We start from the raw sequence: 24172 nt of genomic DNA, 5'->3' as shown, positions 1-24172 counted from the left end.
TGCAACAATTTATGGTACTTCGAAAGGTTTAGTCATATGTGAATAAAAAAGGCAACTATATTGATTACAAAGTATTACCTGAACCTTCAGTGAATGAAAATATTTTCCATTCACGTACTGGTGCTCATTATTTTCGCCGCCTGAATGTAGATATGCGTCCCGTCGACGTATCCAACAACACTCGGAAAAACCACCGCTGGCACAGAACTTTCCCTTCTCTCTGCCTCTCGCTAGTCGGGAAAGACGATCCATCGTCGAGCATGTCGTAGTAGCGTTTGGTCACTCTCCTCACGATGTGACATTTCTCTTCGGAAACTCCGACCAAATCGCCGCACACACACATTTACACACACGTAAAAATGTTCCCGTTGCGAAGTGCAAAGCATACTCGTCTGCTTGAGGGAACATTGTTCCCTCGATTCGACATTTCCAATTCATCTTCTACCTCATAGACAATAGACATTTTATCAACTCCACGAAATTCAAATTTCGTGTACACTTCTACATCATTGTAAAGATATAATTGTCCCTAAATATTCTGTTTCGACGAAGATTTCGCCTGTTTAGCGAGAGCACAGCTACTACAGTCGCCATTTTTCTGCGCCTAATAGCCGCGTAAAGGCGGGTCCCCCCTGACCATAACTTACCCCGCGATAAGGCCGACTTATTCGCTAATAATTTCGACGTGGGAGCCACTTTTTGCGCTTAAGGGCTGATAAGCTAGTTATTCGCTGGTAAGTGGGATAAAGGCGCAACATGAAATCCACCCCTGATCTCTTTTGTACTTTACACCACCCGGATGTACCCGAGTTAGAATCACGATCGGGAGGAAAGGGTCAGTAATTATAGAGTGAGTGCCCGGCAACCGGTGACAGAATTAAGATTGATGTAGCTCTAGCTGTGCATCACCACAGTGGTCAGCGGCTTGCGCCATGCGAGTAGTGACCGAGTAAGATGACTATGTATGTATATGTGTATGTATATGTATATGTAGATGTATACACTGTAAACATCAAACTATTAGGTTGACAGCCAAGCCCAGACACACAAGTATTTCCCTCCCGGTCACAAGACGTGCGTGACTTATCAGCGGCCTGACAAAGCCCGTGCTGCACCTGTTGTTTGTACCCCGCTCTCTCTCTCTCTCTCGGGTGGACTTTTGCCCGTGAACTCTACCCAGAGAGTACACCGCCTACCCTCCTGGGTTACAGAGCACAGGTGTGTTTCCGGCTCGTTTGCTAATTGTACAAACAGGTAGGTAAGGGGATTAACTGGTATTAGCATGCATAACCTTTTGACCTCTGTCACGTGGGCGGTGATCGGACTCCGTAGAATGCACCCTGCGCACAAATACCTCGACAGAATTTTTTTGAAAACTGACTCATGCAAAGCATTTGCTTCCGAAATGGCAGGCACCTGACCTTTGTTCTTTCTCCAGTCGAACTTCTAGATCCTTCTGGGGTGTGGAGGAGGAGACTGCTGTATAGATCATAATCCACTGTTGACTGTTGGTGTCTCATAGACATGTACTCCTCCACGTGGTTCATAAATGACCATAGACTGTAGATGTCTGTGCTACTGTACAATGTGTAGACTACAGTGACTACCTGTACTCCCACTGTTGACTGTTGGTGTCTCATAGCCATGTCTCCACGTGGTTCATACATGACCATAGACTGTAGATGTAGACTGTAGATGTAGATGTCTGTGTTACTGTACAGTGTGTAGATATCTGACTACCTGTACTCCCACTGTTGACACAGAATGCATCACCATATCTGTCTCACAGACATGTACCCCACCAAGAGGTTCATACATGACTACCTGTACTCCCACTGTAAGCAGCAAGCCCAGGTATCGTGGTTTGTGGGCAGAGGAGAAATTCCTTGTGTCCCAACATTGCGGTCTCCCTGTCTTCGTGTGGGTGGCTTTGTGCCTTGTGTAGACATGAGCTCACCCCTGATTATCTACAATTCTACATGGTACACTGGGTGCTCTTGACAGAATATTTGAAATTGGTTATTTACTATCAACAGATAATACTATTCAGACCTAGAGGCTATATACTTCTGTAGTTCTACAAACTCTATCAGACAGGACAGAGGTGGGACTGACTGTCAGACACAACTGTCGGGTGGGAACATGCGAGGGGCACTGTGACGGGTGGGCGAGATGCTAAGTGGTGATAGCTGTAGTTGTAGTGCAAACAGCAAACAAGACCAGAGGAAGGGGCTGCAGACTTGTTGTCTGTATGAGTGTACAATAGAGGTGAGTGACTATTACACCCGTGTTTGACATCCCACTACTGGGGTAGGTCTGATGGAGGCATGAAGTGTCCACGTGTGCACGATGCACGCCTGCAAATGAAGACTTTTTCTTGACAAAATGTAATTCTTATTAATGAAAGGCGGAGAGTAAATTCTCAGAAAAGGTTTAATTTTAATTTGCCATCTTTTAGCACTTGTGGGTTCTAACACTTCTGGTCGTTCTGAGTTCTTGTAGAAAACGGCTTTCTACTATTTTCAGCAGCAAACATGTAGTCGGAGGTTTTACTTGTTGGTTCTTCTGTAAAATGAGAAGAGAGAAGAGAAGGAGTGAAACTTGCAGACGTGCTACAGGGGGCAAAGGTCGCACTACACCTGTCAGTTAATGACCAGTGGGACCAGACTATCGGCACTGGACAAAGAAGGAGCGGAAAACCAGTTTTGTACTTTCGTGCACAAAGGCCTGGCCGTGGCGATGACACCCAGCAGTTGTCCGTGAGATGAGAGAGAGAGAAGGATTGAAGGACTGAGGTGGGGAAGCTTGGTGGAGGCGGGTATCGAGAACTGTCTATACCACTTTAAAGATGGTCACATTAGCACAACTGGACTATAAAGATGAGGGAGAAGGTGGATGCTGTGAAAATCTCACCATCGTGAGCTGCAGACATCGTGAGGATGTTCAACTTTGTTTTTGTCTGCTGCTCGGCGCTGGGAGCCATCATCCTTGCCAAGTTGTCTTGCTACAGGTGTCAGATGATTGGTGTACTGAACTGCACTCTAAACATATTGCCACATAGCTTGGAACTGGACTTCGCCCTCAAGAAATGTCTGTGAAGTCAACTATGTTGTTCGGTTAGAAAAAATAATCTGTGAACTAGACTGTGCGGGGAAAATATCCCACAGCAACATGATGACAGTTTGTAGAGACAAGTTCACACGATGTAATACAGTCATATAGGTGTGAATACTTTATTAACACCACTTAATTGTCTCTTGACATTTGTTGTATTTCCTTATGTTGCCTTTGTTGCTGGTGTGGATGCCAGGTGGAGTTCGTGTTGTAAAGCTTCAAACATTCCAGTCCTCCATCAGGTCACAGCCACGCTGGGGAGGTCTGTGGGATGCCACAGGAACAAACTGATGGAGAAGCTTGCCACTCCAATGTGAGGAACGAATGAAGAAATGTTACAGGCGATGAACATTTATCTCGGTTTTGTGTTTGTTTGTCACCGATGTTCGTACGGAGCGATTGTCGTTGTCTCTTGTCTTGTCCGATGACTGATGAATGTTTTGTCTGTCTGTGTGCTCGCCAGTGTAACTCTGATGAGTCCCGAGACTAGTAAAATGTCAGGCTGGGTTTTTGTTTAAACTATAGGTACAGGTGCTGATAACATACATACACAGGTACAGGTACTCACTGACCGACTGACGTCACCGGCCCAAGGGAGACAACACTGTACCTGTCATCATTAGTAGGTCGCCCTGAGTGGCTCATCAGTAACAAAGCACGGAAATAACATAAACACTCTCCAGCGGGCCATGGAAGCATGCTGAGGCCATTATTAGGTGGAACCGTGCTCCCGGGGCTACTGTGGAGGGTGTGTCCCCCCTGTGTTCACGTGACCAGTCAGGTGAGGTCAAGTGCGAGGTCAAGGCTTTGCTCTGGGTTCACGTGGCTGCGTGTGTCGTCGACCATGGCTGACGGCCAGACCTTCACTCCCTTCCCTCACTTCGCAACGGATGCTATTCACGAAGGACAGGAACCTGAGCAATGGAAGTCCATGGCAGTCGTACCACCGATATCAACAGCAACAACATTCAAACAGTTCGCACCCGCCGAGCACGCCGTACGTATATATATGTAGGTCGGAGGTCAATGGTCGTGTGCTAGCCAGACACGATTTCGTCAGTCTCAGCAGTCTTAGTGATTGTGTGTGTTTCTGATTATGGGAGCATGATGTGTTCACCTCACATAGTTTCTGTGATGAATGTTTGTGTGAGTGAAGCTGACAGTCGGCTGTAAATATTGTAATGATCAGCTTACCGCGGGGATCACACCGTGGGTCCATACAGCTGACAATGGCAGGCGTGCAGCAGCTGACAGACGAGCTGTGCTGTGGGGGGTAGACTATAGCTGGTACAAGCTGAGTTAGAATATTCAATATACAGGCAGCAAGATTTAAATATAACGTGCATATGGTGATGGCCATTGGGAAGCACTTTGTCTGGGACTGTCGTGGGTTTTTCGCCATGAATAAAGATTTACAATTTATTAATAACAGAGGCACAATGCAAACAGACTGTGACAACTGGAGACTTGAGCGTCTACTTCCAAAAATGTAATTATAGCTAATCAGCCAGCCAAAATCATATTTATTTGTTGCCATTATCTTCCTGCGTCTGTGTTGTGACCACAGCTATTGGCCTCTTCAAATTTTTTTTAACTGTACAGAAATAATTGTGATTTTATATTTTTGTGGGTGGATACATGACTGTACAGTTTATATCACTACTAACTTTAATTTACTGCACAAGCCTTTTAGCTGAGAAATGACTCCGCACTCTGATGCAATGTAGGAATTCCATGGTGAACGGAGCAAGTCCATTGACTTGCTGTGTAAAATAACTAGCATTTCTCTTTTACTTTTGTTCAAATACAGTTTATGGAAAACAAGTTAACTATATCATTTTATAACAATATTTTCTGAAAATGTGGCAGATAAAACTAAAAATTATAATTTGCCAATGACAAAAATACTGTAATACACGTTCAGTTTATATTAATATCTTTTGGTGATGGATAAACACCTGTAATTGTGATAGATAAGAACCAATTGTCTAGTTCTATAAATCACTTGCAGGCATAATAACATCTTGTTTTCAACATATTAGCTACATATTTATCTTCATTTTGTAGAGATTAAATAAGACAAATTAATTATTTATATACTGGTACACTGACAACTATATCATGATGCATTGATAAAGTAGCTTAATGTCCAACATAAAAGATGGTGTAACACTGTGACATGCCTTTGTTATACTTTGTCAGGGTTTTGAGTATTCGAGAAGTGGAAACCCCACTCGAAACTGTTTGGAAAAATGTCTGGCAGCATTGGAAGGAGGCAAACATGGTAGGTGGTAATGATGTTGCTGTGTTCAGAGTTCATAAAGAGCCATATGCTAGTTACTTTTATTAGTTCAACATACCGTATGTAAAGGATCTATAATTATTTTTCAGTATAGAAAGATCTGATTCAAACATAAGCAGATCATTCGGACAAAAAAATTGTTTGGTTATAAAAGGCTGTTCTGTCATCAGTGTGTATATACAGAAATGGTTTTGTCTGGCAGGATTGTGTTTTTCTTCTGGTCTGGCAACTACCATGACAGTAACACACCTTCTGAAAAGTGGAGACCATGTTATAAGCATGGACGATGTGTATGGAGGTAAGCTGTGTATGTGCACACACCCCCATCCATGGACACACAGTTGACCGGCACACGATATACACAAGTAAACATCAATACAGGCATGCATATTCCTTACATCTACTATTGCTCTTAACTGGTGTTCTCCTTACTTTGTGGATTTCTTTACAACAGGTACCAACCGCTACTTTCGCAACTGCGCCCTGCCAATGGGCATTGATATCTCTTTTGTGGACTGCACCAAGATAGCAAATGTGGAAAATGCTCTGAGACCAGACACGAAGGTCTGTGGCATACTTTCTAGTTAGTGTGTTGCAGGTTCTGTTTTTCGTCAACCCTCCACCCAGCACACAAATACTAATTTCTTGTCAAAGATTTTTCTGTGTAAATTTTATGAGGTTCCGCTGCAGACTGCTTTAAAAAAAAAAATATCTATTGTGCATTCTATGAATGGAATGGGTATAACAGATGCTGACAATGAGAGCAACATCAACAGCTTGGGCAGATATCACCTTACAATGATTACATCGAGATCAGACATCAGCTGACAACAATTATGTTGCCATAAGGCATAATGATTACACTGATGTTTAGAAATTTATTTTTCATTTGGTGGATGTTCATATAGTAATATGGCCATCATTAGGACATGTTCCTGATGCAATGTCACTTGGTAAATAAATTCTTCTTCAAGCCCTCTGGTATTTCTCTGATAATGCTGTTTACTTCTGTCTATAGATGGTGTGGCTGGAAACACCAACTAATCCTACCATGAAACTTGTGGACATAGAAGCTGTCTGCAAGCTTGTTCATGACAAAAGCCAGGCTTTTGTAGTCGTGGACAACACCTTCATGTCGTCATACTTCCAGGTACATATGAATGTTTTTGACCTCTTTGAATGCATGGTACTAGAGTTCACTTTTAACAGCATTGTCACCTTTTTTATCCATTGTTTTCTTGGTTAATGGATTTACTGTAATACATTTTAAAAATCAGAATGAGTGTTATACATTTCAGTTGTCTTTATGTGTTACAGAATTTGATCTGCTTTACTTAGTGACTATGGAATAAAATGTAAATAAAACTTGTAAAACTGCAAAATGAGATTATTCTTTATTTCCTGATCAATCATTTTACTATGCGATTTTGTTTTGCCATCCAAACACATAAAACGTAAAAACATTTTTGTCTCCAAAGCGACCACTTTCATTGGGAGCAGATATGGTGATGCATTCTGTGACAAAATACATGAATGGTGAGTGCTGATAGACTATAATTTTTGAACTGCTTTCTATAATTAATTCAAAAATTATTTGTATAGATATCTTTATATCTGATTATGTAGAGATAACTAAGAAAATGAATTATGCTCTGTTGCATTTACATGCTATAGATCCCTGCTAATACCAAACCTTGTGTGATGAGAGTTGTGAATGAGGACACGGAAATATGGATGATGGCAGTAAATGTCTAGGAATAGCAGAGAAGATATATCTACAAGAAATATTTCTTTGGGTAAAGAGAAAAAAATCTGAATTTTTTTTAATTTGGAGGTGATGAATAGTGGTGGTTGCTGTGGTGAAAGAAACTCTGTCCTTGTCAGGTCACAGCGATGTTGTAATGGGGGCACTCATGTTAAATGATGACAAGAAGGCCGAGCGACTTCGGTTCCTGCAAAATGGTATTGTAAAGCTTGCCTCATTGATTTATTCAATTACTATTGCTGTGTAATCATACTGTCTGGCCTATAAGCAGCCCGGGCAGAGAGCATGCAACACTGCTTTGTAGAAAATTTTTGTTAACATGAACATTCCAGTTTCTTTGATTTTTGTTTTATCTTTTGGATCCTCTTCAATGTGGCAAGAGAATTAACATCAATCATTAAGTTTTTAATATAACCCAATACTGTTTAGGCAACAACAGGATGCACCTATATCAAATTTAGCTGCAACAAAGAAAACGATATTCTGAGACTTCAGTGCTATCTCCTCTTGTTTGCTTATCATTATGTGTTCTGCAGCCCTGGGACCAGTCCCATCTCCATTTGACTGTTACCTGGTTAATCGTGGGCTGAAAACACTGGCTCTGCGCATGAGACAACACATGATCGGTGGACTGGCTGTTGCTCGTTTTCTGGAAGCGAGTCCGCGTGTACTTAAGGTGATGCATCCAGGTAAGAACCTTTGATATTGCTTTGACTATATATTTAATTCTCAGTAAATGGTTAGTGCCACTCATCCACAACCATTTTACACAATCACTTTAGATGTTTATTTGAGTAGTTTTCTTAAAATATATAAAATTATATAATTCACCTTAACATTGTGATTAATGTGCCCAATTGCATATATTTTGTGTACCTCATGTAGATGATGTGTATGCTCATATGATTCCTCACAGTGTGTGACAGAAGAAGCTGCCTGTGATGGCAGATAATGTGTAACAGCTGCTGCTGCTTTCAGAGGCAGATATTGTGTGACATTGCATATTTGTGGGTGAATTGTTGCACAATTTCATGCACTTGCAGGGCTAGAGTCCCACCCTCAGTATGAGTTGGCCAAATGCCAGATGAAGGGCTTCAGTGGAATGGTGACTTTTTTGATAAAGGGTGGCAAAGAAGAAGCTTCCACTTTCCTCAAATCCCTGAAAGTAAGTAGCTTGTTTAATTATTTGTTTTTCTTTCATTGTTTTCACTTGTGTTTAACTCCTAAAATTTGTCAGAAAATTATGTTGGGACTGACCCTGAATTCATCTTACACCTTTCAGCCATGGAGTTGGATGTATATCTCTGGGCCACATGCAGACAAATGTATTTCCTTCCATTTGGGTTGAGGTGGGAAAAACTTGACCTGTTTAATTTCAGATGAAAAACAATTTTTCCATTTGCAGATTTTCACACTTGCCGAGAGTCTTGGAGGCTACGAAAGTCTTTGTGAACTTCCGTAAGTGATATTTGATAAGTGATCCTTGAAAACAACATGGTGAATTTACTCATGACTTTGTACTAAAAGTATTCATATTAATGATAATTACAGCACATGAGAACATACTACAAATGAATACTAAAGCATTACCACCTCTTTTCATTTATAAAACACCATGGGTTTTCAGATCCCTAGTTAAAAGTATTGCAGCTTTTCTTCTGTTCTTCTCTTGGCTAGAATACAGGTCTTGGCTGTTGTAGCTGGGGTGCTGTTGAAGTTTATTTTTCTTGTTTTTGACTTGATTATTGTTTACAGCATGTCTCAACATCTTCTGTGTTTCAGGTCAGTGCAGACACATGCGTCAGTTCCTGCTGACCAGCGAGAGCTTCTTGGAATTACAGACAATCTGGTTCGCCTGTCTGTTGGACTTGAGGATATTGAGGATTTGATCAACGATATCGATGTAGCTCTCAAAGTTGCTGTGAGTTAATTAAAATTGTAAAGATGTGTTCAATATAACATAATATGCATTATTACTCTAACAATGACAATGATGGCAGATCAACCAAATTAAATCTACATAAAATCTCCTATCAAGCCCCATCAACTTGGAACAGATTACCCATCAGCCTTCATGGCTCTGATTCTCTTGCCAAGTTCAAACTTAAGACTCATCTTTCAGAGTTGCAACTTTACTTTGTGTATTAGTGGGTATTTCTGTTGTAGACATGAACCTGTCTGTCGTATGTGTTGTATGGTTGTTAGTGATCCACTTCTGTATTTCATTTCTGTAAAGCGCTTTGAGCAAATCATTGGAAAATGTTTATTATTATTATTAAATCATGGTAAATCTATATAAACTTACAGTTCATGGGATAATGCTTTTGTAAGCTGCAGTTAAGAATTACCGAAAACTTGAGTTCTAGCCTTTATTACCATTACTGCAGAGTTTCATTTTTACCTGTGAAGTAAACATTTTGTTAAAAACAATGCATAATAAATAAGTCCACAAGAAAAACAGTAAAGAGTTAATCTTAATTTTGTGAAATTTGTAGATTTCATGACATTCTTTGTAGAGTGATAACATGTGGATAAGGCAGAATACATACTCCTATTGCAAGGACATGAGAAAACCCAGCTACATTAGGAGTTACCCTTGAGCTTCATACTTTTTAATGATGGTAGGATGCCTTATAGGAGGATGTTATGCTTAAAGTAGTCTATACACATGTGCTCACATGCCTGAATGTGCAGTCTTTGAAGTTGGTTGTCATTTAACAGTCCCAGTCTTTATTTTATATGCTGCAGATACCTTGAAGGTGATGGCTGCCTGCGACCAGGACTTCTGATGTAGGACAGTACAACAGATGCTAGACAATGTATCTTGAAGAAATTATATTTAGTGCATATCATTTGTTGTTTTTTTATGTTTTTCCTTCATCAGAAGTGCAACACAGTTCATTTTGGGGCTTGTATTGCCTGTGTAAGCAAGAGATCTGAAGCAAGGAAAGAAAAAGAACTTTATTTACCTGAATCTGTGGGGTGTGCAGGGTGAGAATCTTCTAGACTTCAAGGATGTAATCTGACCTTAGATCACTGTCGGTTATAATCTTTTACATTTTAATGCAATCTCTCTGCTTGACAATCATGAAACATCATCGGTCTGGTTACAGTGTAATAACTTTACTTTCGTCATGAGGAAATAATGAAACTTTTGACCTGAACATTTGAACTGGTAAAAGCTTGCCTTGTGACAAAGATCTGTCTTCTATTTACCTTTTTATTCACAGAACAATCCACGAGATATGTCTCTCTGTGTTATGTCTTTTCTTCTGCTTACTGTTTGGTATATATTATGTGTGGAAGGGGGAGACAGCTGAGATTTTTTTGTCAAGCACAAAATGCTTACAAATTTCACCCCTCTAACACACAGTATACAGTCTTTCAGAATGGTGTCATTATAGTCAGGAAGCAATTTTGCTTTTTAATGTTACCAAAGATTTTATAGAAAAGTATTTCGCATAGTATGTTCGTGCCGTTGGTGGTCACCCAGCATGAGGCTTCAAATTTGTGTGGCGGTGGCTAGATACTGGGCTACTCCAGGAGTTGATATCTGTGGACTTCCAATTGTATTTTTTGATTGATTGGTGATTTGCTTGTCACAATGATCTGGTTTAAGAAAATTAAAACAGATTACTTTTGACTGTAAGAAGTCCTTGTTTAGCTGGATGAATGGCTGTGAAAAAGCAAGTCATTAGACTACAATTTTTGCTTGGTTTGTATGATCAAGAAACTCAAAGAACAAAGGATGGGCAGTAAAAATGATAGACTGATTGTGTACACACACACACAGCATTTTTCGGATGAGCGGGAATCGGTGGGTTTCATGTGATGCTTGAGCGAGAGAGTGTAAGCCAGTACATGTATGTTCTTACCGACAGTAACATCCCCTCCTTCAAGAATCCTAAACAAACAAATAAAAGGGAGGACTGACGAGCTATTGTGACTTGCCTGTGCTGTGTTGTCACCATCTACCATTCACTCAGGAATCGTCACTACAAAAGTCGCAATGCCAGTTATATACAGGCAGAGACATATTCGAGCTGATCGGGTTCTTCAAGTCTGTTCTAAAAATACAGAGTTAATCGTCTGAGTTATTTTATACAGATTTTATTTAAAATTATTTATAACAGTGAATTTATAAGGCGCTGTGTCTTGGTCATATGGACAGGCTCCTGGCTCTTTACAAACAAAAATTCACACAGACATGGACGCACACAACATGACAGGCAACAATGTAGAACATGTCACATCATATGAATGACATCCAGCAGGAAGCTGCCCCAGCCCCGCAAATCATTTGGAAAAAAACTGGTGCAAGTGCTCTTGTCCACACCACGTCCAGTCATACAACGATAGGTTTGTTTTTTGTTTTTGTTTGGTTGTTTTGTTGTTGGTTGTTTTTATTGGGTTGCATGCACAATGCCGATTTGAAAACCCAAAATGAGTGGACAAGCTGTCAGTAGAGAGGACAAGTCCACTGACATGACAGTGTCAAAGGTCAGCTGTTCATCGGCTGTCACACATTAGCAGATGCAAGAGGTACAGACATCTAAACTCACAGTTCACATTAGAAATTCAGCATTAATCAAAATGAAGCAGCTCAATATGTAATATGTAGTTATAACTCGCATTAATCAATATAAATTAAGCAGCTCAATATGCAATATGTAGTTATAACTGGAATTAGTTCTTGTCCACAAACTAACTCCTCGAGGATGTACATGATAATGGAGCAAAGACCAATTAGTCTGTAGTTGTGGATCAAACATACCTGGGAACAAGAAGGACGGACGGAGTGAGAGAAAGATACATGACAGCAGCATACCTGTCAAGTACATCAGGTCAGTGATATAAGCTTTTTACTCCCTGGATACCTAGCTGTCCCAGATGTCCCAGAAAAAAGAAACATATGGAGTAGTGTCGGCGAGGTCTGGACAGAGGGTAGATGTATCTACATGTATCTACCGTCTCTGATCTGGACATTGCTTTATAGCTTGGAAAGTAAGACGAAGGACGTGTATATGGATGTTAGTTTGTGGTAAGACATACTATACTATACACTTCTGCTTGAGTTGCCCTGCAGTCCCGGTCTAGTCCACTTACTCTCGCTTTACAACTACCATGGATGTGCATAGGATACAATTAAGTTTGTTATGACTACGACCCAGCAGAGACAGAGAACTACAATATTTGTTTTCTTATTACCGTTTACAATATCTACTTGCAGCAGAGATAAAGTCCTAATTTTAAACAAAGGATTCATAGCACTCTACTGTTGCAAACTCTATTGTAGGACATGAAAGTATACCACAATGTTAACAAATTATTTTTCATTTGCAAGAACATCTTTGTCCCTCTTTCTGAGGCATAATAATAATAATTTATACAAGTGAACATAATATATCTATATAAACATACACACCCATATAACCTACACACCTACACCCTCTCACTCGTCCAATGCCTCAATTAAAAGGTCTGTCATCTCCGGATAAGAAATAATCGGTATAAGTAAACAAAGACATAACCTGTAACACATTTTCAATGGGACACCAAAACCTGCTGAGGCCACTAGCTATCAGGTGGGCACTCACTTTACAACTGTGGTGGGCGTCGTGACACGAGGACAGTGGACCCACGGACTTTGTACAAGTCAAAGGTGGAACAGTTCACCGATGTGAAATGTGAGGTCAAGGTGTTGTTGTCGGTTCACTTGTCTGTGTGTGTCGTCGACCATGGCTGACGGCCAGACCTTCACTCCCTTCCCTCACTTCGCAACGGATGCTATTCACGAAGGACAGGAACCTGAGCAATGGAAGTCCATGGCAGTGGTACCACCGATATCAACAGCAACAACATTCAAACAGTTCGCACCCGCCGAGCACGCCGTACGTATTACAAGGGTGGTACAGGCAAGGTATGGTGGTGTTAGCAGATGACTGGTAGCAATGGTTGCACCAGTGCATGTCACGTGACAGCAGCTCATTAAATAATCAGTAGAATGTGCTGACTTGCACAACCTTCACAACCGTCTGCAGGCCACCCGCCGCATCCTATGTCTTAGTATTTAGTGCTGAAGTTTTACTCGGTTTGTTTTAATAGTAACCTGGTCTAAATACCACTGTTCATCAATTAAAGTGCCCCTAGTCTGGACTGACCTCCATCTACCTCGCGATGTATCGAGAAAAGTAACACGTGCTTACTGTATATATACAGTGATACCTCGGTTCTCGAACATAATTCGTTCCGGGAAGACGGTCGAGAACCAAATTGTTCGAGAACCGAAGCAATGAAACCCAAAGGAAATAATGGAAACTGGATTAATTCGTTCCAAGCCCCAGAAAATGCCTATTTACTGGCCTAATTTGTATATAATATGTAGAAAAACATGAGTCTCAACAAGAAATAAGAAATAAAAGTGTATTTATTAAGACAAAACAAAAAAATAAAATAAAATGTACAGTACAGTACAGTAAATTGTGTTTCATTTACTGTACCTGTACCAAACTTTATGGCAGGAGGGAATCAATGTGGAGGGAGGAGGGAAGGGGGATGGCTATTGTTTTGAAGGGGAGTCCTCTTCAATAAAAACAGAGGGTAACTGCTCTTCGGGTGTTTCTGTTCTCTGTATCTTTTGCTGAGGAGAATCAGAATCTTGCTCTGCAGTTGCTTGTCTGATTTCTTTACGGAAGAATTTGTCAATTGTTTGCTGTTTTTTTCTCCTTTGCAAAATTTTGCGGAAAGTGACATAACATTGTCATTAAAAATGTTAACTGCTTTATTTGCTACCACTTTATCAGGGTGATGTTGTTCAACAAAATTTGCGATTTCTGCCCATTTTGCACACATTTCATGACTCTCTCCACATTACGTCACTCTCTCTCTCTGCACTCACACTGATGACGCAAGCAAGGCGCGCTGGCAGAATGAACGCCATTCGGCTCAACTCGGCTCATCTCGGACGTTCGGATGTTCGAGTTCCAAATATTTGTTCGGATTCCAAGACAAAATTTTCTCGAATTTCCTGGTCGAATACCGATTTGGTCGAAAGTCAAGGCGTTCGAGAACCGAGGTATCACTGTATAGTGTACACCAGAGTATCGGCGATATGCTGCGCACGTTAGCAAGCGACTGTGTATTATAATATATATGTATATATCTCGGTCCTTACAAAAATTAGTAAGTAATTGTTATCAAAATGATAACTGTGGTCTATCTATAAAGTCTCATGTTAGTAAATAATATTTACCAGAATGGTAATTGTGTTCGTATCTGTAATTAAAGTTTCATCGTCCTGTGACCATCAAAACTCCAGCTCAACAAAATTACATGCATATATTATTAATCTTATTGTTAGCATTTACGGCCCAATTAAAATTATAGTTTTTTTTTCAATGAATGCTGGAATTAGTTTATTCTGGCTGCGTGTTAACGATGTTCACATTCTTGCCTCCTCAATATCTTTTTTTGAAGGGATCACTGCCACCCACGTTCCTACACCTCTGTACATTGATGACATGAGATGACACACATCATGCCATGTGATGCTACTAATTGCATGTCTCTGTGCTTAGATAGTAAAGTCAAAATACAAGCAGAAACATATCCTCCCTAAACAAGGGTAAAATAAAGTTTGTATTTCAACAGTGTAAGTAATTAATTTGTTTCTCTAATAAATTGTAATTTTAACGACAAAGAGAGGGAAAAAAAAGCTGGTTGCCTTTACTCGATCCGTCGTCTGCACCAGTCCAGTCAAATGGACTTTTGATTGTGTGTACAGGTATACATAGTAATGTATTGTAATTACATTAAAAGCACCGGGATTAGGGTAAACCAACACTTCTTTGTCACTTCAAATTAGTGTCCAAGCTTAAAGATACAAAAATATAATCATCATGCTTGCGGCGGAATCACTGGAGTGTAACAGCGACTGTGTAATGGGAGGCGAGGCGTGCCGGACATTTTGATGACGTCACATGCAACGGCTCAATATGTTGTTGTTGTTGTGGGAAGATGTTGCTTTTACCCTCAAATGAGATTCTGTGGTTGATGTATATAGCTTTGGAAGTAAATCTCACAGTGGTCGGCGTTAATGCATCCTACTCACCACTCGAGTGTCGCCCGCGGCCTTTACAAGCGATTATAAATGGTCTGCGGTGGTAGAGGTGTGGTCACCTGACCTCGGGAGTGCCTCAGCCTCTGGGTATAGTCTGCACATGCATGGGGCACCATGTAGTAGAAAAAGCTGAGTTAATGTGCCTACAGAGGCTGCAAGATTTAAAATATAACTTACACATATGGTGATGGCCATTATAAAGCAGTTCGGCATCAGTTTTGCCCTCGGGTGTCTTAGTCGTCGGATTTTGATCATTTAAAAGCTCAGTGGAACCAGCTATAATGGCTGTGTTTGTTAACAACAGGGGTAGAACTGATGGACTGTGGCAACTAGAGGCCTTGAGCATTTACTTTTGGTAATTTATAGCTAATCAACCTGCTGCCATCATAAGAGTATATGTATTTATTGGCATTATCTGCCTACGACTGTGAACAGCTTCGTCTCGGGCACGCTGTTCTTTCTCTGCACGTGCCATCTGTTTACAGGGCTGGCTGCCTTGCCGGTATATAGCCTCAGTTGCTGGCACGGCGTAAAACACCAATTCCACCCCCACCCCCTGACCACAGCTATTTATCTGTTCAATTTTTCTCCTTATACAGAAAATAAGGCAAATGCAGAAATATGATTTTTATATTTTTGTTGGTGGATACATGTCTGTACAGTTTGTATCATTACTATAACTTAAATTATCCGCTCAAGCCAAAGCTGAGAAATGACTCCACACTCTGATGCAATGTAGGAATTCCATGGTGAACGGAGCAAGTCAATTTGCTGTGTAAAATAGCTAGCATTTCTCATCTTGCACCTTTCTTCCATTACAATGTATGGAAAACAAACTATATGAAATATATATTCAGTATATATTAATATCTTTTGGTAATGGATAAACACCTCTAATTGTGATCGATAAGAACCTATTGTCTAGTTCTATAAATCATTTGCAGGCATAATAACATTTATACATAAGCTGGTACTCAGACAACCAATCATGATGGATTGATAAAGTAGCTTGTCCAATATAAAAGATGGTGTAACACTGTGATATGCCTTTGTTATACTTTGTCAGGGATTTTGGTATTCAAGAAGTGGAAACCCCACTCGAAACTGTTTGGAAAAATGTCTGGCAGCATTGGAAGGAGGCAAGCATGGTAGGTGGTAATAATGTTGCTATGTTCAGAATTCACTTGTGATTACTCTTTAAGTGAAACTGCATAAACATATAACTAAGCAGGTAGAATTTCTGCGGGTCGTACAATAAAACTGTGTGCTGGGTTCAGTTCTGGCCTTGACAAAGAGCCATATGCTAGCTGCTTTTCTTAGTTCAACATACCGTATGTAAAGGATCTATAATTTTTTTTCAGTATAGAAAGATCTGATTCAAACATAAGCAGATCATTCAGACCAAAAAATTGTTTGGTTATAAAAGGCTGTTCTGTCATCAGTGTGTATATACAGAAATGGTTTTGTCTTGCAGGATTGTGTTTTTCTTCTGGTCTGGCAGCTACCATGACAGTAACACACCTTCTGAAAAGTGGAGACCATGTTATAAGCATGGACGATGTGTATGGAGGTAAGAAGTGTGTGTGTGTGCACACACACCCATGCATGGACACACTCATACATGTGGACAGGCACATAAAAATAATAAATGCAAAATTTGTAAAGTGCATATTCACACTCCTAAGGAGCATGCTCTTAGTGCCTAAGAACAAGACATGGACAGAGTACGATGGACAGGAAAACAAACAAATATCACATGAACTAAGAAAAAATAATGATGTACATTTACATGCATGTAAGAGTATAATTCACTACAGGCATGAATATCTCATGCATTTACTATTGTTCCTCATTGGTGTTCTGTTTAATTTGGGGCTTTCTGTACGACAGGTACTGGTCGGTATTTTCGCAGCTGTGCCCTGCCAATGGGCATTGATATCTCTTTTGTGGACTGCACCAAGATAGCAGATGTGGAAAATGCTCTGAGACCAGAGACAAAGGTCTGTGGCAGACGTTCTAGTGTTGCTGATTCTTTATTTATTTCATTAACCCCCCACCTCACTTCATTTCTTGTTAAAAATTTTATTAGGTTCCGGAACATACAGCTTAAAAATATATGTTGTGCATTCTATGAATGGAATGGATATACCCATGGCCGTGTAGAGGTGGACTGCTGCCTGTCTGCTGAGACCAACGCCTAGCCTCTAATTCTTCTTTGTGGCCTCTTGTTAGGAAGTGAAGAATTAGTTGTTGCCTTAGACCAAAACAAAGGAATTGGGCTTGTTTCAGCAGCTACGAAAAGCAATTGAAACCCAACAGATATTGTCACTGCTTTACCAAACACTATTCAGATTTCATTGCTTTATGTTACTTTACTTAAGGCATCTTTGCTACTGCTGTGTGTCTACAGTCCCAGGAGTAAAACAACATACATTGGGTCAGCACACTGCTTTATATAACCGTGCATTAACCATTGACTTCCCCATCTTGCCTCAGCACTTTATAGATATGAACCTTAATTGCCTTCATAATAAAACAGTTGATGATAGCTAAAGCACCTTGGTAAATAACTGAAGTAATGAGAAGTTTTTCTGATATATATATATGTCTGACCTCTGAACTTTGTTCAGATGGCTGTGACACTTTTAACATTGAAAAAAGTGATTATCAAAACTGTTGTCAAGATCTTACATCTTAAAAACTTAATGCCAGCCTCCTTGAGTTAGATGGCAGAATTGCCATTGTGGTAAGTGGACCTTTGTGTGAGAATGCTTTTACTCACCAGAATGAGGGAATGTCGATCATAGCTAGCATACTCACCCCCACTAAAAGAATACAAGATGATAGAAGTGTGCAGGGTGTGGATGTATGATTAATATTTTAAAGCAGTTTAGCAGCTTTGTACAGTAATCTAGGCTAGTCAGAGAGAAGACCCACTTGCGAAGAGATCTCAACTCGCAATCTTTACCATCTCCAAAAAGTCACTTTACTATACTATAATGCTCAAGACTGCCACAATCACTGGGACACAACTCGACACAAGGACTCTGATAATACTGCATGTTTACTTCTGTCTATAGATGGTGTGGCTGGAAACACCAACTAATCCTACCATGAAACTTGTGGACATAGAAGCTGTCTGCAAGCTTGTTCATGACAAAAGCCAGGCTTTTGTAGTCGTGGACAACACCTTCATGTCGTCATACTTCCAAGTACATATGAATGTTTTTGAATGCATAGTAGTAGAGTTCACTCTTAACAACATTGTCACCGTTTTAATCCATTGTTTTCTTGGTTAATGGATTTATTATAACACATTTTAAAAATCAGAATAATTGATATACATTTTAGTTGTCTTTATGTGTTACATGTTGCACACTGTTCATATAGAATGCGAGCTGCTTTACTTAGTGACTATGGAATGCAATGTGAACAAAATTTGTAGAACTTCAAAATAAGTTTATTATTATTGCTTATATTTAATTTTACTACATAATTTTTGTTTTATTTTAATATTAAAACCTTTTTTGTCTTCAAAGCGACCACTTTCACTGGGAGCAGATATTGTGATGCATTCTCTGACAAAATACATGAATGGTGAGTGCTGATAGATTGTAATTTTTAACTTATTTCAGTGATTGATTAAAAAATTATTTGTGTAGACATTTTTATATCAGATATATATCATACCTTTATCATATCAGATATGTATGTAGAGAGAGAATTATGCTCTATTGCATTAACGCGTTGTATATGCCTGGTAATACCAGAGATTTGTGTGTAATGAGAGATGTGAATGAGGACACAATGACATATAAATGATGGTGGTAAATGTCTAGGAATGGCAGTGAAGATATAGGACAAGTAATATTTCTTTAGATGTCTATGGAATAGCAATGAAGATACATGACAAAAAATATTTCTTTGGGTGAAAAGAGATCTGACAGTTTTTTGGAGATGATGAAGAGTGGTTATTGTGAAAGAAACTCTGTCCTTGTCAGGTCACAGTGATGTTCTGATGGGGGCACTTGTGTTAAATGATGGTGAGATGGCCAAGCGACTTCGCTTCTTGCAAAATGGTATAGTAAAGCTTGGCTCATTGATTTATGCAATTACTATTGCTGTGTAACCATATTCTGTCTGGTCTATAAGCTGCTTAGACATAGAGCTGTAACACACTTTCTAGAAAATTTGTATGCACGCGCATATTCTATTTCCTTCTTATCTTCTTTTTCCATCTTTTATATTGTCTTCGAAGTGACAGAATAAATTTCAGTATTGACTATTGCAAAGATCATCCATTTTTAAATATAAACCAATACTGTTTATGCAACAACAGGATGAACATATATTAAGTTTAGCTGAAAAAAAGAAAACTATGTTCAAAGACTTAACTGCTGTTTCTTGACTATTCATGGATGTGTTCTGCAGCCCTGGGACCAGTCCCATCTCCATTTGACTGTTACCTGGTGAATCGTGGGCTGAAAACACTGGCTCTGCGCATGAGACAACACATGATCAGTGGACTGGCTGTTGCTCGCTTTCTGGAAACAAGTCCGCGTGTACTTAAGGTGATACATCCAGGTAAAGAAAGACCTTTGATATTGTTACATTTGCTAACATTTTTATATTTTTTTTCATTTATGTTGATTTTATATTTTAAATTAATTTTTAGCTAATTTCAATGTGACACTCATGTGACTTTTATTTAAGATGTTTACTTGAATATTTTTCTTAAAATTATTTTTAAAAATTGCGTAGTTCACCTTAACCTTGGGGTAAGTGTGCTTGACTGTAAATATTCTATCTACCTCATATGTACGCTGTGTATTCTTATATGATTTGGGAATAGTATTATCTTTCCATGTGGATGTAATCTGTCCACATACGTTCCTTTTACATCTGGGTATATTCTAAGTAGACTTCATCCAAACTCCTATGGTCATGAAACTGTTTGTGACTGGTGGGTATTTTTTTTTTTTTTTTTTTTGTATCAGCATGTTCTTTCTCAAGACTTGCATAAAATAAATAAGTTTCAAATGTAAAGGAAGTGTTTAAGTACTTCAATAAATGATCAACTGAGAAAAAGCAAGTAGTGTGTAACAGCTGCAGCTGCTTTCAGTAGCAGATATTGTGTGACATTGCATATTTGTGGGTGAATTGTTGCACAATTTCATGCACTTGCAGGGCTAGAGTCCCACCCTCAGTATGAGTTGGCCAAACGCCAGATGAAGGGCTTCAGTGGAATGGTGACTTTTTTGATAAAGGGTGGCAAAGAAGTAGCTACCACTTTCCTTAAATCCCTGAAAGTAAGTAGCTTGCTTAATTATTTGTTTTTCTTTCATTGTTTTCACTTGTGCTTCACTCCTAAAATTCAAGTCCGAATATTATGATGACTGAACCTGAATCCATCTTACACCTTTCAATCATGGATGTATATCTCTCGACCAATTGCAGACACAAGTTTTTACATTAATTTCTAGAGCAAGGTCAACTGACCCAATTCAGACAGTGTCCAGCCCTTGTGTTGGTGGAGGTACATTTGCTCAAACTGTATATGATCTTTTGTGTGTTCAGCTTGCTGACTTTAAGTCATGAGATATGTAGTTCAACAATTTTGGACAGAAAAAAAAACTAATTAAAAAACTTACTGGAAGTATAATTATTGTTAATAGTGGTGATACTGAACTTAAAAATGATTCACCAAGACCTACAACTTTGCAAAAGGCTATGAGTTGATCTTGGTAGACTGCAGGCAGTCCAGAGATATGTGTTTTTCCCTATCCTAAAATAATTTCAAGAATGCCCTATTTATTTTTGTATTTCATGTTAATTAAAACATTTCTTCTGAGAAAAGCTATAGGCTGGCTTAATTATAAGGCCTTTAAAACCTTAGGAGCTACATAATTAAATATATTTTCTTCCATTGAGTGAAGGTGTGAAAATTTTACTTTAATAGCAGATAAAAACTCTTTCCATTTGTAGATTTTTACACTTGCTGACAGTCTTGGTGGCTTTGAAAGTCTCTGTGAACTTCCGTAAGTGATGTTTGAAACTGTGATCCTTGAAATATAACTCGTGATCATGACTTTGCACTAAAAGTGTTAAATATTAATGGTTCTAATTGCATATAAGAAAAATACTAAAACAATTACTAAAGCATTACCACTTCTTAGGCTTAGGTATGTTTAAAAATAACTATGCCAGGTCAGCATTGAGCTCATTAAACAGTGATTCTTATCCCTAAAACACAATGGGTTTTCAGACCCCTAGCTAAATTTATGGGGCTTTTTTTTTTTCTTCTCTGTGTAGACTGGAATATGGATCTTGGCTGTTGTAGTTAGAGTGGTGTTGGGACTCTGTTTTCTTGTTCTTAACTTGATTATTGTCTGCAGCATGTCTCAACATCTTCTGTGTTTCAGGTCAGTGCAGACGCATGCGTCAGTTCCTGCTGACCAGCGAGAGCTTCTTGGAATTACAGACAATCTGATTCGCCTGTCTGTTGGACTTGAGGATGTTGAGGATTTGATCAACGATATCGATGTAGCTCTCAAAGTTGCTGTGAGTTAATTAAAATTGTAAAAGATGTGTTCAATACAACATAATATGCATTATTAGCCTAATATTAATTAAATTCTTTAAATGTGCACTGAAAACACACCTCTTTCAGAAACATTACTCCTAACACCATGCTAGTCCTTTTTCACACCTTGTTCTTGTTATTGTTTCCTCTTTGTGTTTGCTGTATTTGATTTTATTCTTCATTAGTACTATATTGTTTATTCTTTTATAGTTTACATGTTATTTGTTTTCTTGACCATCATATGCTGTCTATGTCTTGGTCTTATTCTTAGGTGCTAAGAGCATGCTCCTTATAGGAGTGTGAGTGTGAGTGTGATCTTTACCAATTTTGCATTTATTATTATTCTTACTAATCATGACAATGAGAGTAGATCAACGAAACTTAATCTGCATATAATCTTTGTGAATCTCTATAAACTTGTAGTTCATAGGATAATGGCTACAGGTTACATTTGAGAATTATGAAAAACTTGAGACTGCTAGGTTTTAATTAGCATTGCTACAGTATTTCATTCTTACCTGTGAAGTTAACCTTTATTCAACAACGCATAAGTAAAGTGTAAAGAGTTAACTTTAGGTTTGTGAAACTTGTAGAGTTCATGACATTCTTTGTCGAGAGAAAGCATGTCTGGATTAAACTAAGGTAGAATACATATTGCTATTGTAAGGAAGTGATAAAAACCCACCAGCCACACTAAAATATGAGTTATTCTTGAGTTTCATATTTAATGTAGTGCGATAGTCATGATTATAAGAGGGCGTTATGCTTAAACTAGTCCATACATACATGATTGCATGTGCGCCCATGTGGCATATACAGTTTTTGGTTGTCATTTAACAGTCACAGCATTTATTTTATTTTCTGCAGATACCTTGAAGGTGATGGCTTCCTTTGACCAGGACTTCTCAGAATGTAGGACAATTCAACAGATGTTAGAAAATATAGCTTGGACAAATTGTATTTATTTCATTCCATTTGTTATATATTTTATGTTTTCTTCAAGTGCAACACCATTTGGGGGCTTGTGTTGCCTCTGTAAGCAAGAGATATGTCTTAAGGAAAGAAAAAGAACCTCATTTACCATGACTCCCTGTGACCTGAACTAGAACATAAAAGCTTTTGACAAAGCTGAACAATATCTCTAGTCTTCCATTTGCCTTTCCTTTCACAGAATAATTCACATGATTTTCCTCTATGTGTCATAATATCTTTGTTCTGCTTGCTATTGGTTATATTTATGTAGGCAAGAGTGCAAAGGAAAGAGAGCTGAGACTTTTTTGTCTAGCACAAAATGCTTACAAATTTTACCTCTCCCTCAACACACAGTATACTGGCACGATTATAGTCAGAAAGCAATTTTGTTTTTTAATGTTACCAAAGATTTTATAGAAAAATGTTTTAATATTTCCTATAGTATGTTAGTGCCATTGATGGTCATCCAGCATGAGGTTTCAATACATCAAATTGTGTGTGGGGAGGAGGGAATTGCATGGGGGTGGCTACTGTGTTTTTCCAGTTGATTTCTGTGCACTTCCAATTTTATGGATTTTTTGTAAGATTTTATTGATATGCTTGTTAAAATAAAAACGACATACTTTCGATTGTATAACTTGTAAAGACCACACATATAACTGACTGGTTGGATGAATGGCTGTGAAAAAGTAATTAGACAACATTGCGGAGATTTGCTTGTCTTAGTTGTTGCAGTTAGGGTGCTGTTGATCAAAATTAAATGATCTGGCTTAAGGAAATTAAAACATTACTTTTGACTGTATAATTTTTAAAGATGTTACTTTGCTGTTCGGTTGGATAAATGGCTGTGAAAAAGTCTGTCATTAGACTATACAAATTTTGTTTAGTTTGTATGATCAAGGAAGTCAAATATAAAAATTACAGCTGGTTAAATTCTTCAGCATTTCAAGCAAACATAGTCGAGAACAAAACCAGCATAACAGATTATTCAAATAGCTTGAATTAATAATAGTTGAGTGAACAAATAATTAAGTGCGTACAGAAATACTGAAGTATGCGCACACTGACACACTTTATTGGAATAATCGTCAATGGAAAACAGATCGGCGGTGGTAAAAATGACAGACTGGTCCTGTGCAGGTAGAGACATGGCACACAGAACATTCTTCGGATTTCGGCGGGTTGGATGTGGTACTGTGGCCATTGGAATAGAGATCACAATTTTCTCTGATCTCTTTAAAGTTTATAGGGAGAAGCACAACACACGTACATTCTATAACTCGCAGTGACATCTCCTTTCTCAAAAATCCTAAACAA

The 24172-nt window shown here is 38.8% G+C and overlaps 2 protein-coding genes and 1 long non-coding RNA gene across 6 annotated transcripts; 2 read left to right on the top strand and 1 right to left on the bottom strand.

Moving 5' to 3' along the window:
* The first annotated feature begins 3715 nt into the window (after positions 1–3715).
* On the top strand, positions 3716–10830 carry LOC112573962 (cystathionine gamma-lyase-like). Its single transcript, XM_025254700.1, has 12 exons — positions 3716–4111; positions 5317–5398; positions 5619–5714; positions 5871–5980; positions 6435–6566; positions 6895–6952; positions 7301–7378; positions 7718–7870; positions 8225–8346; positions 8587–8639; positions 8964–9102; positions 9930–10830. Exons 1-12 carry the CDS (start codon positions 3812–3814, stop codon positions 9936–9938), a joined length of 1332 nt encoding a protein of 443 aa, XP_025110485.1. The 5' UTR covers positions 3716–3811; the 3' UTR covers positions 9939–10830.
* A 445-nt stretch (positions 10831–11275) lies between these two features.
* Positions 11276–12892, bottom strand: LOC112573965. The gene is made up of 2 exons (XR_003101307.1): positions 12779–12892; positions 11276–11955 (listed from the first exon to the last, which is right to left on the bottom strand). It is a non-coding gene; the product is annotated as an uncharacterized LOC112573965 (long non-coding RNA).
* On the top strand, positions 12032–23660 carry LOC112573963 (cystathionine gamma-lyase-like). 4 transcript variants are annotated; one of them, XM_025254702.1, is made up of 12 exons: positions 12032–13101; positions 16367–16448; positions 16775–16870; positions 17191–17300; positions 18381–18512; positions 18840–18897; positions 19302–19379; positions 19732–19884; positions 20488–20609; positions 21286–21338; positions 21723–21861; positions 22751–23660. In XM_025254702.1, exons 1-12 carry the CDS (start codon positions 12997–12999, stop codon positions 22757–22759), a joined length of 1137 nt encoding a protein of 378 aa, XP_025110487.1. In that variant the 5' UTR covers positions 12032–12996; the 3' UTR covers positions 22760–23660. The 4 variants fall into 4 exon arrangements, with proteins under 4 accessions (XP_025110487.1, XP_025110486.1, XP_025110488.1 ...); XM_025254701.1 differs by having other exon boundaries at positions 12033–13072; XM_025254703.1 differs by lacking the exon at positions 12032–13101 and adding an exon at positions 15097–15655.
* Positions 23661–24172: the final 512 nt, after the last annotated feature.

Source organism: Pomacea canaliculata, linkage group LG10 (genome assembly GCF_003073045.1).
Source record: "Pomacea canaliculata isolate SZHN2017 linkage group LG10, ASM307304v1, whole genome shotgun sequence".
Lineage (NCBI taxonomy): Eukaryota > Metazoa > Mollusca > Gastropoda > Architaenioglossa > Ampullariidae > Pomacea > Pomacea canaliculata.
Note: the sequence above shows the minus strand (reverse complement) of the source record. Positions and strands in the feature narration are given on the sequence as shown.